Here is a 16,066-nt window from a genome sequence, read left to right on the forward strand (position 1 = left end):
AAGGAAGGAAGAAAGCAAGAAAGGAAGGAAGGAAGAAAGGGAGGAAGGAAGGGAGGAAGGAAGGAATAAAGGGAGGAAGGGAGGAAGGAAGGGAGGGAGGAAGGGAGGGAGGAAGGGAGGGAGGAAGGAAGGGAGGAACGAAGGGAAGAAGGAAGGGAGGAAGGAAGGGAGGAAGGAAGGGAGGAAGGAAGGGAGGAAGGGAGGGAGGAAGGAAGGCAGGAAGGAAGAGAGGAAGAAAGGAAGGAAGGAAGACAGGAAGAAAGAAAGGAAGAAAGAAGGAAGATAAAATAAAGGATAAAATAAAGTTATTAAAATAAAAAATAATTATTAAGAAGAAAAATTTTATTAAAAAAACCAACAACGCTTCGGTCAGAACCCTAGGACAGATGGTGAAAGCAAAGCTATACAGACAAAATCTCACACAGCAGCACACACATACACACTCAAAAAAAGAGAAAAGGGGCCCCGCCTCTGCACATAGGTCGTCCGAGGGCGTCTGCTCTTCGCTCAGACAGGATGGGGTTACAGGAGCAGCTGATTCGGGGGCTCTGGCTCTGGCCGGGGGGAGGGAGGGGCACGGATGCGGGGTGAGCCTGCGGCGGCAGAGGCCAGCGTGACGCTGCACCAGCCTGAGGCGCGCCGTGCGTTCTCCCGGGTGAGCTGTCCCTGGATCCTGGGACCCCGGCAGTGGCGGGCTGCACAGGCTCCCAGGAGGGGTGGTATGGAGAGTGACCTGTGCTCGCACACAGGCCTCTTGGTGGCGGCCTCAGCAGCCTTAGTGTCCCACGCCTGTCTCTGGGGTCCGCGCTGATAGCCGCGGCTTGCGCCCTTTTCTGGAGCTCCTTTACGCGGCGCACTTAATCCCCTCTCCTCTGGCACCAGGAAACAAAGAGGCAAGAAAAAGTCTCTTGTCTCTTCGGCAGCTCTGCACCCGTCTCTGGAGCTCCTTTAAGCCGCGCGCTTAAACCCCTCTCCTCACGCCCCAGGAAACAAAGAGGCAAGAAAAAGTCTCTTGCCTCTTTGGCAGCTCCAGACTTCTCCCAGACTGCCTCCCTGCTAGCCGTGGTGCACAAACCCCTTCAGGCTGTGTTCACGCCGCCAGTCCTCTCCCTGGAATCCGACCTCCGAAGCCCGAGCCTCAGCTCCCAGCCCCCGCCCTCCCCGGCAGGTGAGCAGACAAGCCTCTCGGGCTGGTGAGTGCTAGTTGGCACCGATCCTCTGTGCGGGAATCTCTCCGCTTTGCCCTCCGCACCCCTGTTCAAAGCCAGGGTCTTTTAACTGAGATCACACACCTGGTCTCAGGACTTAATGAAGCTCGGGTTCTTTTTTTTGTTTTTTTTTTTTTTAATTTATTTATTTTGGGCTGCGTTGGGTCTTCGTTGCTGCGCACGGGCTTTCTCTAGTTGCGGTGAGCAGGGGCTACTCTTCGTTGTGGTGCTTGGGCTTCTCATTGCGGTGGCTTCTCTTGTTAAGGAGCACGGGCTCTAGGCATGTGGGCTTCAGTAGTTGTGGCTCGCGGGCTCTAGAGTGCAGGCTCAGTAATTGTGGTGCATGGCTTAGTTGCTCTGCAGCATGTGGGATCTTCCTGGACCAGGAATCGAAACTGTTTCCCCTGCATTGGCAGGCAGATTCTTATCCACTGCGCCACCAGTGAAGCCCGAAGCTTGGGTTCTTGTTGTCTCGTCACAGAAAGAATTCAGTGAGAGACAAAGTGATAGGTAAGAAGTGGATTTATTTAGAGAGAAACACACTCCACAGAGAGTGGGCCATCTCAGAAGGCAAGAGTGGCCCTCAGGGAATGGGGTTGTCAGTTTTTATAGGGGTGGGTAATTTCATAGGCTAATAAGTGGGAGGAGTATTCCAGCTATTTTGGAGAAGGGGTGGGGATTTCCAAAAATTAGGCCAGCACCTACTTTTTGACCTTTATGATCAGCCTTGGAACTGTCATGGCACCTGTGAGTGTGTCATTTAGCTTGCTGATGTGTTACAATTAGCATATCCTGAGGCTTAAGGTCTAGTGGACTTGTCTGCCTTCTTGGACCTGTTGGTTCGAATCAGTTTATATCGTGTCCTCGGGCTATGTCATTCTTTTAAAAGTTGTACCCTGCCCCCTTCCCTCCTGTTTCAGCTTAACAAATTCTGATGTGGGTCAGGAATAATGAGGACTCTGCCCCATTCATTCAGGGATTCAAGCTCCTTCCATCAAACAGCTCATTGTCCTTTGCTGGATCCTTTCTGCATTTTGCCAAGACAAAAGAAAAGAGAAAGCATGGGGGATAGATAGCATGGGAGATTTTTCTGGGGCTTGAAATGGCATACATCAGTTCCTCACACATCTCACTGACCAGACTACAGGCATATGCCCCCACATAGCTGAAGGGATGCAGGGAAATGTAGTTTAGCTATATGCTAAGGAAAAGAGGATGTTTGTTATCTATTGCTATGTAACAAATTATCCCCAAACTTAGTGGCTTAAAACAATCCTTTGTTATCTCTTAATTTCTGTGGGGTAGGGATTTGGGAGATTAGTCGGTTGGTTCTGCCTTGGAGTCTCTCATGAGGTTGCAGTCATCTGAAGGCTTGACTGGAGCTGGAGGATCTACTTCCAGGGTGGTTTATTCATAGCTGACATGTTAACGCTGGATGCTGGCAGGAGGCCTCAGTTCCTCCCAACATAGGCTTTCCCACTGGGCTGCCTGCGTGTCCTTGGCCATAGCAGCTGGCTTCCCCCAAAGTGAGCAATCCAAGAGAACAAGGTATATAAGCCACAAGCCCTTTGTGACCCACTACACGAGGGTGTGGATGCTAGGAGAGGATGTCTGTGGGCTATCTTGGAAATTGGCTACCACCTGAGGTTTGGTGAATATCTGACACAAGACTGTTTCAGGCAGTTTGATACTGTGATTTATGGTAAGAAATATATATTTGGTCTTCATCTCCCTTTCTGGCACAGAGCTCCTAAAACCCTTGTAATTATCCTAAGTGATAAGAGGGATAAAGGTATCTTTTGTTATTTTAATGAGGTGACTTTTGGACCACCCTTAGGTAACCTAAGGGAATCAACCACCCCTTGATTGGAACTTTCAGCCCCACCCAGCAACCTCAGGGAGGGGGAAAAGGGCTGGAATTTGAATTCATTTCCAATGGCCAATGATTTAATCAATCCGTGCCTATGCAGTGAAGCCTCCATAAAACCCAAAAGAACATTTTTCAGAGATTCCAGGTTGGTGAATACGTGGAGATTTGGGTAGAGTGGTGCACTGAAAGAAAGCATGGAAGCTCCTGGCCCTTCCCCATACTTTGTGCTATGTATCTCTTATCTGGCTGCTTCTGAATTATATCCTTTTATAATAAATCACTGATCTAGTAAGAAAAATGTTTGAGCCCTGTAAGCCACTCTAGCAAATTAATTGAAGTCGAGGAAGAGTCTTGAGAATGTGTGATTTACAGCCAGCTGGTCAGAAGTACAGGGTAACAACCGGAGCTTGTGAATGGCATCTGAAGTTGGAGGGATAGGGGGATGGCAGTTGTGTAGGATTGAACCCTTAACCTGTGGAATCTGATGTTATCTCTGGGTAGTGTCAGAATTGAAGAACTGTAGGACGCCCAGCTGGTATCTGGAGAATTAGCAGGTCCTATGTGGGATACTCAACCCCCACCCACCCCCCCACCCCCCCTACCCCCCCACCCCCAAACACACACTGAAAATTGAGTCTCAGAACGATTTTAGGCAGAAAGGTTGGACACAATCAGCATGACAACTTAGCGGTTATCTACCTGATTTATTAGCACTAGTTTGACGAAATCAATGGGAAAGTTAATATGCCTAAGGAAACTAGACTCAACCCTCTTATATATAATACAAATGCTTCTCTCATTATTACATTTTTTACAGCGGCACAAATCCCTCCAAAACTCATCCCCTGCCCCAGAACTTCCCTCATAAAAAAGTCATAAAAATATGTAAAGCCATAAAGTATTAGGGGAATAATTTCTTTTATAAATCCTCCTAGGGTGGGAAAGGCTCTTAAAAATATGAACTAAATTAAAAATTGATACATTAACTAAATATTTTAAACACCATAAACAAAGTAAAAAAATGACAGTTGGAAAAAACTCATTTGTAAGACATATACAGCCAATTTCCCTAATCCACCCCCCCTAAATTTTTTAAGTCACTAATAAAATTAAAAATTTAGAAGAAAAACAATTTGCAATAAAATGTGTCAAAATCTACTAAAATGGTCTTAGGGATTAAAAATGGAAGGAACCCATAAACACAAAGAGAATGAGAGAAGAGACAAAGCAGGCAAGAAGTATTAAATAAATTTTAGAAGCTGGAAAGTGCCTACATGAAGGAAAGCAAAGAAGCAAACCTGTTTGCCCTGCACAAACTTAGAAAGGCTAGGGTGCATGGCAAGACCAAAAAATAAAAAGTTTTGTTGTCAGCCTACATAAGAACTCAAACCCTGAGATTTCCCCCCAACTCTACATAGCCAGAGTCATGCATAACTTAAAAATTTTTGCTAGTGTGCACATACACATTCACAACAATGAGTTTTCAATTTGGAGAGTTAATTCTAAATAATATATTTGCAAGTCTTTATAATAAACAGCATTAGGTAACAAGGAAACATCATTGTATGGCTTCACATGGTCATCAAAGATTCTGTGACAAATCTACTTTCATCCCTTCCACACTACCCCAGTAGTCCAGGAGAAACACGTGAGCTGGACAAAAAGCATTTTTGCTAGACCCACAACTGTCATTTTCTGGATCAATCACATCACATACTCCTTTGTTCTTAGAAAATAAGAGAATTGGATTAGAAAATCTTCTCCTGGACTAATATTTTACCCTAAAAGGATATTTCAAAGCTAAAGCTAATTTATGAAATTTTAAAATTTGTCTTCAAAGATCAGTCACACCATTATAGCCATGTACATACGTTGAGTCTTCCATGGGGAGAAAAACCAAAAACCTCCCAAATTATGAACTCCACCTTCAAACATTCCAACAAATATGTTTTTTAAAATAAGTCAAATACAGAATTCAGACCATGCAACAATGTCTTTTATTACGTACGGGTTTTTTAAATTATTTCTGCAATCTCTCCATACACAGGCAAGAAAAAGTATTGTTTTGCATATTGGAACTTGCAGACCTGATCACTGCATAGTGAAGGGAAAATGATCCCTACAACACACTTAACCAGGAGGCCAATTCATCTGCCGACCTCCAAGAACATGGAGATGAACATGATAGACAGACTGTCCCCCATCTGAACCTTCATTCACCACCATTCGATAACCTTTCTTCAGGCCCAGATCAGCAGCACATTTCTTGCCAACAATCATTAAATGTCCAAGAAGCTGGAAAGAAAAAAAAAAAGTTTCTTAAGCAATGGTAATTTACAACTTCTTGTCATCATGTAACAAACTACCAAGTTGAAATATTAAATTAAAAAACTGCCAAACTGAAACAGACTTTGGGCAAATATTTGGAAACACTTTGAATCCTAAAATAATATAATCTACAATTAAAAACCCAGTAAGATTAGGTATTTATTAATTACTAATTTCAATAAACAAATTAGAGACAAAAATCTGCTCAATTAAAACAATTTTAAAATCATATTCCAAGTGGTATTTAAGTTTTCTTAATAAGGCAAGATACCTTGCTTGCTTGTTATGGGGGAGTGTATCAGTAGGGATAGAACTGGTTATGCTGTGGTAACAAACCACCCCCAAATCTGGTTTACAACAAACATACATTTCTTGTGTTTACTACATCTTCATCACAAGTTGACCAGGCTGTATATTCTACATCTTTTTCACTTTGAAACCCATGCTGATGGAACAGTCTCTGTATGATCACAGTGGCAGAGGCAAGAGAGAACATGGCAAATCGGGTGCTAGCTCTTAAAGTTTCTATTCAAAAGACATGTATCACTTCTCTTTGTACTCACTGGCCAAGTTAAGTCATATGACCAGGCCCAACATCAGTGAGGTCAGAAATATAATGTACCCCTAAATAAAATAGTATTTAAGAACAATTATATAACCTACTACAAAGAGCACCAGGAAAAATTTTAATTGAGGCCAGTACCTCCTAGCAAAATCAAATAATTATTTTTCTTTAACGGCATTAACAGAAGAGCCAATGAACCCTCTCCTGTATGATAACACTATTTCTTACTTAAGGAAAAATGCGTATCACCAACTAATCCTTGCTTAGGACACTTTTTTGTTTAAAAATTTGTGGTGATGACTTCTTTTGGGCATCATTCTGGGATTGTTGGTGGGAGTGTAGTTTTGACCCCAGAAGGCTAGGAAATGGGTAAGCAAATACACTAATCAGTCAACACTAAAGATACTCCATTTCAAAGGTTGAAAATTAATTTCCTATTTTCCATGCCAAACTATGTCCAATTACATTGCTCAACATAGCATATCAGAGGTTCTGCATAAGACTGAATGAAAATAGTAAGGTTCTCTAATAATAAAAACTCTAAAAATATGGAACTACATCTAATGTGAATATGTATCTTTTCTCTTTATCAAATTCTCAGGGAGAAATGAAAGTCTAAAGATGAAATTTGTTTTGTAAACTTAAGCCCAGAGATCATTTGAATAAAGGAATTAAAGTCCAAAAAAAAAATTTATTTATTTATTTGGCTACGCCAAGTCTTGGTTGCAGCACTCGGGATCTTCGCTGAGGCATGCAGGATCTAGTTCCCTGACTGGGGATTGAACCTGGGCCCCTTGCATTGGGAGCGCAGAGTCTTACCCACTGGACCACCAGGGAAGTCCCACTGTGATCATTTTGTAGTATATACATATATCAAATCATTATGTTATATACTTAAATCTAATGTTATATGTCAATTATATCTCATTAAAAAATCAAACTACTTATACATTGCATTGAACCCCTAATGATTTTCTGATTTTCCTCAGTAATGCCCTCAGGAAAATGAAAATGTGACATTATTTTAAAGTCAAAATTTAGTCTTCCAATTTAAAAAGCAAGAAAATTAATGATGTTAGTAAATGTACTTACACTTTCATCATCATCTTCTGCTGCAGAAATCTGGGATATATGTTTCTTGGGTATCACCAGAAAATGTGTTGGAGCTTGAGGGGAAACGTCATGGAAAGCAAGACACTGGAATAAGGGGGAGGGGGGAAATCAAGGTTTTCATATATAATCTTACAGCCTAAACTTATCATTCTTTCACACTAACCCCATGGGAAACACTGTAATAAATGCTAGGAAATCAGAATTGGACACAATACATGTGGTCCTCTGGTCCTTTTCATGGAACTCACAGTCTAATGGTATCTTTTTGAATTATAGTTTTGTCCGGGTATATGCCCAGGAGTGAGATTGCTGGATCATATGATAACTCTGTTTTTAGCTTCCTGAGGAACGTCCATACTGTTCCCCATAGTGGCTGCACCAGTTTACATTCCCACCAACAGTGTTGGAGGTTCCCTTTTCTCCACACCCTCTCCAGCATTTATTTGTAGACTTTTTGATGATGGCCATTCTGATTGGTGTAAGGTGGTACCTCAGTGTAGTTTCGATTTGCATTTCTCTAATAATTAGTGATGTTGAGCATCTTTTCATGTGCCTGTGGCCATCTGTATGTCTTCTTTGGAGAAATGTCTCTTCTGCCTATTTTTCCATTGGGTTGTTTGTTTTTTTGTTGTTGAGTTGTATGAGCTGTTTGTATATTTTGGAAATTAAGTCCTTGTGGGTCATATCATTTGCAAATATTTTCTCCCATTCCGTAGGTTGTCTTTTCGGTTTTTCGTTTTTTTTTGTTTTGTTTTGTTTTTTTTATGGTTTCCTTTGCTGTGCAAAAGCCTGAAGCCTGTAAGTTTGATTAGGTCCCATTTGTTTATTTTTGCTTTTATTTCTATTGCCTTGGGAGACTGACCTAAGAAAACATTGGTACAATTTATGTCAGAGAATGTTTTGCCTGTGTTCTCTTCTAGTTTTATGGTGTCATGTCTTATATTTAAGTCTTTAAACATAAGCCATTTAAGCCATTTTGAGTTTATTTTTGTGCATGGTGTGAGGGTGTGTTCTAACTTAATTGATTTATATGCAGCTATCCAACTTTCCCAGCGCCACTTAAAGGAAATCTTTTGATTCACGTCCCCACCTTCCCTAGGTCCGGAGTCCTGGTTGTGCAATTTGGTTTTTTTCCTTTATGGCGGTGATCACTTTTGTAATGAGAAATTTGCTGATATTTGACCAACACCGATTTCTTCCAACTTTACTCAATTACTTAATAAATATATCTATTCTCTTTTGTAGAAATGAAGAGCATAAGTAACATTTAGACAAATTACATACCACTTGAATGGTTTTGAATCTCTTGTTCTCTACTGAAGGTGGAAGCTGTTTAATAGAACTTATCCCAGCTTAACTGTCTCAGGAGTTATTCTACTTGGTACTCTGTACAAAAATGCTGTATCATTTAGATTGCTTCATGCTGTTACATCTTGGGACTTTGATGGCTCAAAAGTATTTCAACGATCATTTATTAAAAGAACTTAAAATATTTTTAAAGAAATACACATTACCTACAACAAAACTCCCCTAACGGACAAATAAAGATATTTAAATAAATTCACCTCGAGGATTTAAATCTTAGGTGTTCTGAATCTAAGAACGCTACTAGTAGCATAAAATGTTTCCTTATATTCCATATTTCATAAAGCTAATTTATTAAAGTTCACAAACCTTGTATCTAAATCAGCCAACCTGTCCAGCTTTATGTGAGATCCATAAATATAACCGCCCACTAAGTATTTTATACAAGATGTCTCGAAGTCAAATGAACTCGGCCTTTCTAAAACAGTTTCACCTACAGTGAAGTCAACAAAAACGACATTCTTAATCCCTTGGCATAAAATTGCTTCCTGTAAAATATAAAAGGAACCATTCTTCCCGGGAGGGGCCAAAGGAAAGCAAATCCCAGATGCGGCCCACTCTCATCTCAGGAGTCCTAGGCCCGAGAATGGGCGGCGGGGGTGGGTCCGGGTGGCGTTGGCTAGCGGCCCTCGCCCAGGCCCAGCGCGTCTGTGCCGCCCCCAGGCCGTTCGCCCCCGGCCCTCTAGCGCAAGGCGGAGGGGAGAGGCGCCCGGGAGCTCCCGGGCAGGCCGGCTGTGCGCGGGAGATCGCGGAGATTGGGCCCGAGTCAGGGTGCGATCGGGTTTCTGCCTGTCAGGCAGAGCGCGGGCGAGATTGTCAGATTCCTGACACAGGAGAGGTCCGAGGCAGTCGGGGAGCAGGCGGGCGCTCACGCCGAGGACCCGGCGCGCCCACAACAAGCACCCAGACCCCGCAGCGCGGGCCCGCGGGCGCCCGGCGGCCTGGCCAGCGCTCCGGGCTGATAACGCGTAACCGGAGCGCAGGCACGCGCCGGCCGGCCGCCTCGGAGCGGCCGCGGCCCAGCCCGCTGGCTGCGGGCCCGAGGCGGAGGCCGTGCGAGGCGGCCCGCTGCCTTCCCTTCTCCGCGGCGCACCCCCACCCCGACTCTTCCCTTCCCTTCCCTTCCCACCCCGGGAAACCCGCGTGTCCACAGGCGGCTGCCCCGCCTCAGCCCACGAGCGAGGCGGCGCCCGGTGCCTACCTGGTCATCCTCATATATGATTTTGGCTGGGATTTCCTTGCGAATGATCTTCCCGAAGATCGTATCGCCACCAGGCCGAGCGGCCTGAGCCTTAGCGATCTCATCTGCCATCTCGGCCTCCCTCCCGCACGGCTGGCCGGGGAGAAGGTCGGGAGGAGGGAGGAGCCGTGGGAGCTGGCAGAGGGCGGGAGCTGGCGGCCAAGCCCGCTGGGGGACCGCTGCTCTCTTGCCGCGGCAGCTCGTGCGCGTGCGCACTGGCGACGTGCGCTGGTCTGCTGCGGGCGCCCGGCAGCTCTAGGGGAATCGCTGGGCGCGACTAAACCGGAGGGCGGTTCCTGATTGGAGGCCCGAGGGTTCCGCACCAAGATCGTTTTTCTTCCTTTCTTGTCTCTCGGGGAGCGGTGTTACTGCAGTAAGCCCTTTGCTTAACTTATGGACGCTTGTAGGAAAAATCGGATACTGTAACTGAAAAGATTTGATAACCTAAGCAGTACTGGCCTTTTTTGCTGGCAGAGACACCATGATAACTTCATTTGTCAGCTACATAGGTCTTAGCTCCAGCAAGTAAGCCCTCCTGCATCCGTTTTTTTCCCTCACTCTAGGAGTGGTTCGCAATCTTGACTGCACGTTAAAATCACTTGGGGAGCATGTAAAAAGTCCCCGGGAACTTGGCCACACCCCAGGTCAGTTAAATCACTCTCTGGGGGTGAGAGACCCAGGCATCAGTAGTTTGTAAACCTCCCTAGACTGTTCTGCAAAGAATTATTCCCAGCATTAATCAGCATAATGTAAGATGCCCCATCTTAAAAGAACACCTTTCCTAACCCCACATACCCCTCCATGTCTTTGCTCCTTTTTAAAAGAGTTTTCTATATATTGTGTCCACTTTATCTTTCTTTTTTGAAACCATTTGCCTCTTGTCAAGGTCACTAAGGACCTCCACTTACAAAATCCTATAGGCAATTCCAGTTCTCATTATACTTGACCCCTTGGCAACATTTGCCACTGTTGACCATGCCCTCTTTTCAGCAAAAGCCTTCACTCTCCTACCTCTCTGGATGCTATTTCTCCTTCATAGTGAGCCTTCTGTTCCAGGCCTTTCAATGCATTCCATTCTTCGCCCTCTTCTCTAGCTAATACTTAATCTCCAAGTGTCCTTATTATGAAAAATTATACCTTTACCACTTTGCCTTGGCAAAATTATTGATAGTGGTCCCCTTTAATCACAAAAGTGTCCCATTTGGTACTTTTGGTATTAAAGACATTCCTGAGACAATTGGTGAAATCTAAATAATGCATACAAATTAGGAAATAGTTTTGAAAGTCTTGTTAATTTCCCCACATACATACAGCAAAATTATCAAAATCAGTTGATCTGGGGTGGGGCCCTATAATTTAGGTTTCTAACAGTTTCCAGGTGATGCAGTTGCTGCTAGCCTGGGAACTACACTTTGAGAACCACTGATGTAAAAGAATGTCTTTTTTTTAGGAAAAAAACCTACTGAAGTGTTTAGCAGTATAGTGGTATTGTGTCTGCAACTCACTTTCAAACAGTAAAGAGATCCCCAAAAAAGAAAAGGATAAAGCAACTGTAGTAAAATGTTAACAGTAGGGGAAACTGAGTGAAAGGTATTTGCAAATTCTATCTATCATTCTCGCAACTTTTCTGTAAGACTGAAATTGTCAAAATTAAAAAATGAATATATACTGGGTTGGGTAGTAAATAATATGGTCATCTTTCACTAAGAGGCTTTGGTATCTACAGAGTAATGACTCCAGTATTTATCTCCCGACCCCTTAATTCCAGATTGGTGTATGATACATATTTCTGCCTACTCACCACCTTCAGTAGGATGTCTACCAGGCACTTCAAATTTGTTTTTACTCCCTCACAACAAACAATCTAAAAACCTCTTCCTGCAGCACTTTACATCTACTATGATACCATTCACCAAATTATGCAAGCCAAAAGCCTTGCAATCATCAACGCTTTTTTGTGGATTTTCAACACATATGAATCCAATCACTTCTCACCTCCTCTACTCCATCACCCTAATCCAAGTCTCTGTCATACCTTGCCTGGAGTGCTTCAAGAGACTCCTAGTTTGCCTATCTGCTTCTACTATAGTCCATTTGCTATACAGTAGCCAAGATGATTTTTATACAATATGAAACATGATGTCGCTCTCCTGATGGTAAGGCATTTCATCATAGAATTAAATATAAAATCCTAAACTTGGCTTATAAGCTCTTAAGTGATCAGGCCCATGGTTGCTTCTCCTACTTCATTTCCTTCCATTTCATCCTTATTGACCAGCTTCATCCAAAGTGGGTATGATAGGCAGAAGATTTCCATGTCCTAATCCCTGGAGCCTGTGAATATGTTACTTTACATGGTAAAGGGGATGTGCAGATATGATTAAGTTAAGGGTCTTCAGGTGGGGAGATTCCTCAATTATCCAGGTGGTCACAGTGTAATCACATGGACCCCTTTAAATGAAAGAGGGATACAGGAGAGTGAGACTCAGACAAGGAGATATGATGATGGAAGCAGGGGTGAGAGTCAAAGATTGAAGATGCTTCACTGTTGACTTAGAAGATGGAAGGGGCCACAAGCAGATGACATTCTGGAAGTCAGAAGTCCAAATTGGGTTTCACTGGGCTAAAATCATGGTGTCAGCAGGGCTGCATTCCTTCTAAAGGCTCTAGGGGAGAACGGGTTCCCTTGCCTTTTCTGTCTTCTAGAGGCCACCTGTGTTCCTGGGCTTTTGGCCCTTCCTCCATCTTCAAAGACCACAGAAGAGCATCTGCAAACCTCTCCCTGACTCTGCTTCCTTCTTCCACTTATAAAGAGCCTTGTGTTGGGACTTCCCTGGTGGTCCAGTGGTAAAGAATCCGCCTTCCAATGCAGGGGATGCGGGTTCAATCCCCGATCAGGGAACTAGGATCCCACATGCCGCGGGGCAGCTAGGCCAGCATGCCACAACTACTGAGCTCAAGTGCCTTAACTAGAGAGCCCACTTGTTCTGGATTCTGCGTGCCACAACTACAGAGCCCACCTGCCCTGGAGCCTGCATGACACAACTAGAGAAGAGGAAAACCGCACGCCATAACTAGAGAGAAGCCCGCGTGCTGTAACGAAAGATCCCCCATGCCTCAATGAAGACCCCAGGTGCCACAACTAAGACCTGACGCAGCCAAAATTAAATATAAATAAATAAATAAATAATAAATAAACCTTAAAAAAAGAAAGATCCTGTGTTTACATTGGGCCCATCAGACAACCCAGGATAATCTTCCCATCTTAAAATCCTTAATTTAATCACATCTGTAAAGCCCCTTTTGTCATAAATGGTAATAATATATTCAAAAGTTCCTAGGATTTAAATAGGGACATGTTTTGGAAGCCATTAGTCTGCCTACCACATACTCCATGACCTTACATGATGAACATGTAGGAATTTCCTGTTCAGTTCTGGGTCCCACACTTTGAGATGCCAACAAACATATTCCCAGAACAACCAGAATAGTCTCCTCTTTTATGGAACAGCTCAAGGAACCATACAGATTTACCTAAGAGAAGAGAAGCTTCAGGACTGAATTGATTTTTGGGCACTATGGAAACTGTACTTTCAAATATTGGCAGATAAGTGGCTTTAGTTAACTGAGTACAGGACCCTAGTTAGCCAGAAATTATAAAAATAAATTATGAATGTTCATGAGATTGGGCTGTGATTCTAAACTGAAAATGAAAATTGGCATCTTTGAATCATTCATTAACAATCAGAAGGCAATACTATACAATGTCACAAGATCATCTAATTTATTGTTTCCTGGATAAAAGACAGTATCCAGTATATTTGCTTTAATTGCTTATGTTAAACACTCTTTTGCAAATCCAATGCATTTTAATTTTTAAAAAGTCGACTATTATCTTGCTATCCTCATGATGACTTGCAATATTCTTTAAAATGACATAAATCACAGAGAAGGAAAAGGGTCTTGGATATCCATTGGTTTAAATCTTTCATTCCTAATAAAAAGTCAATTTTACCTAAAAGTTAACCTGCGGGGTGGGTAGGGAAGACAAACAATGATTATGCGATGGGAGCAAGGTTGAGATTTTTTTCTTGATGCTTGCAAGGTCGTAAGTTAAATGTACTTAGATGCTTTATGATTGTTTATGATCATGATGCTGCTAATAAACTGTTTCCAACCTCTTGACCAGCAAAACCAAGGAGTAGGGCGAGTTGAGTAGGCAGGATGAGTAGAGGGTAAGACTGAGCTTTCAGGTTAATCATAGGCATTTGTATCCCAGACCTCCATTTGCTAATCGTGTGGACTTGAGCAAGTAACTCAACCTCACCTTCTAGAGGAATGAAGTGGGGTAATATACCAATAGCGCTTTTGGGAGTCAGCGTTCCAGTCAACGCCTACTATAGTTGTTAGGGCTTGGCTCTTATTTATGCACTTTTGCAAGGACACATTTGCAACCCGGAAACGTTAAAATAATGGTTCCTTAATAGATAACCCCAACCCCCAAACAGGAGGTAAGTACATAAAGGTGCCGAAGCCATCAACTAAGTGTCAATCCACACTCCGCCACCGGCGGTTGCCTCAGAAATAGCCGGAAGTGCCGCTGCCCCTAACTAACATGGCGTCCAGGTGATTTCCGTTCCCCTCTCGGCTGTAATTGAGCTCGGCGGCTCCTCGCGGTTTTCCCAGAGGGTACCGGCTTAGCAAACACCTCTCGCCTGTCCCTCCACGGGGGGCGGGGCTACGAAGGAGATGCTGCGTGGTGATTGGTTGCGGCTCGTTAAGAACGTGGCTACGGGGTGTTGGACAGTCCACACCAGGCGGTGACTGGTTGCCGACAGGCGGGGCGGCTCGACCGCTGAAGAAGTAGCCGGAACTGTGAGGAGAGCCATGAGTCAGGCGGCCAAGGTGACTGGGTCCGGGGAGGGGTTGGGTGTGATGCTGGCGAGGTGGGTAAGAGCGCGGCCTTGCGAACGTAGTCTGGAATCTCTGTAGCTGGGGTTCAGGACGCTCCACGGAGTATGTGGCCTTTACAGCTGAGGAGCCGGTGACTGACCCTGCAGGGCAGTCGAAGGTTTGTGCAGGTGCGGAGGAGAGAGGGCGACACAGGTGGTCCTACTTCTTCGTCTACCGGGTACGGAATGTTTGTCCGTGATGCATGCCGGCGACTTGAGTTCTGCCCCCTTGCCATCTCCACACCGAGCGTTTGTGTGAGGGGCCCATTTCACATTCTTGGGAATTGTACGAGACACCAAAGTCAGTCCTGCGCTGAAACCATCCTATGAGGTGAAAGGCTTCGTCAGATAACCAGAAGATGCACAGACGTCTAGGAACCAAGGAAACCGATTCCCGGCAAAACCGTTTGCCAAAAGTAGCACTTAGCGAGACAGAGCAGAAACCTGTGATTCCTAAGTGTTCTGAACGAGCTTGGGAAGTGATGGCCCCGCCGGGGTCGGGGGTCACATCCCCGAGGACCTGGTGTCGGATTCATTTCTTGTCAAACTGATGCGCATTCCTGGCCAGTGTACAATTCTCTGAGACCAGCCATCCCTAACTTTAAGTATTATCAGCATGGCCGGTTGAGACCAGTCCCTGTCACTGGTTGAGATATGGAAAAGGGGAAACGGCCTGCTATAGTATAGTAAGGAAAAGCAGTGCTTATAATGGTTGGTCAATAACAGGGAGCCACCAAGAGTGCCTCGTGTACTACTGAACTCTGTTTTTAGTACATTTCAATATATGTCACAGGACCAAGAGAAACAGAATTGTAAACGGTTATTCATTCAAAAAACTTCCTGAGTGTCCATAATAGTTATTAGTAGCACCTAACAGCCAGCATTTAACCTATACTGTCTAGGCATAGTGGAAGCAACAATAACTTCATACAGAAATCTGGCAGGTAGGGAGAGTTTAAACAAGTACTTAATTATAAGTGTAGTAAGTGCTTTGAATTGAAAATAGTGTTGTTTTTTTTTTTAATATACAGCAGGTTCTTTTTGGTTATCTGTTTTATACATATTAGTGTATACATGTCAATCGCAATCTCCCAGTTCATCCCCCCCACCCCCCGCTTTCCCCCCTTGGTGTCCATACGTTTGTTCTCTACATCTGTGTCTCTATTTCTGCCTTGCAAACTGGTTCATCTGTACCATTTTTCTAGATTCCACATATATGCGTTAATATACGATATTTGTTTTCCTCTTTCTGACTTCACTCTGTAAGACAGTCTCTAGGTCCATCTCTGTCTCTACAAATGACCCAATTTTGTTCCTTTTTACAGTTGAGTAATATTCCATTGTATATATGTACCACATCTTCTTTATACATTCATCTGTCAGTGGACAATTAGGTTGCTTCCATGTCCTGGCTATTGTAAATAG

At 43.9% G+C, this 16,066-nt stretch overlaps 2 protein-coding genes across 4 annotated transcripts in view; one reads left to right on the forward strand and one right to left on the reverse strand.

Annotated features, from left to right (window-relative positions):
- Window positions 1-5,056: 5,056 nt before the first annotated feature.
- HINT1 (histidine triad nucleotide binding protein 1) lies at window positions 5,057-9,879 on the reverse strand. The gene is made up of 3 exons (XM_007122201.4): window positions 9,651-9,879; window positions 7,064-7,168; window positions 5,057-5,373 (listed from the first exon to the last, which is right to left on the reverse strand). The coding sequence occupies exons 1-3, from the start codon at window positions 9,759-9,761 to the stop codon at window positions 5,209-5,211; spliced, it is 381 nt and encodes a 126-aa protein (XP_007122263.1). The 5' UTR covers window positions 9,762-9,879; the 3' UTR covers window positions 5,057-5,208.
- A 4,500-nt stretch (window positions 9,880-14,379) lies between these two features.
- The window catches only part of LYRM7 (LYR motif containing 7), a 43,576-nt gene continuing 41,889 nt past the window's right edge, over window positions 14,380-16,066 (forward strand). For all 3 annotated transcript variants that reach the window (XM_055086738.1, XM_055086739.1, XM_007122200.4), the window contains exon 1: window positions 14,380-14,594. In XM_055086738.1, coding sequence (XP_054942713.1) covers window positions 14,577-14,594 — 18 coding nt within the window. In that variant the 5' untranslated portion in view covers window positions 14,380-14,576. The remainder of the gene's footprint in view (window positions 14,595-16,066) is intronic.

This window comes from Physeter macrocephalus, chromosome 8 (assembly GCF_002837175.3).
Source record: "Physeter macrocephalus isolate SW-GA chromosome 8, ASM283717v5, whole genome shotgun sequence".
NCBI lineage: Eukaryota > Metazoa > Chordata > Mammalia > Artiodactyla > Physeteridae > Physeter > Physeter macrocephalus.

Coding starts and splice junctions, on each gene's coding strand:
- HINT1 (XM_007122201.4), bottom strand. CDS start 9,761: ATGGCAGATGAGATCGCTAAGGCTCAGGCCGCTCGGCCTGGTGGCGAT. Junction 7,169..9,650: donor TCATATATGAGGATGACCAG/GTAGGCACCGGG, acceptor CCCTTATTCCAG/TGTCTTGCTTTCCATGACGT. Junction 5,374..7,063: donor CAGAAGATGATGATGAAAGT/GTAAGTACATTT, acceptor TTTTCTTTCCAG/CTTCTTGGACATTTAATGAT.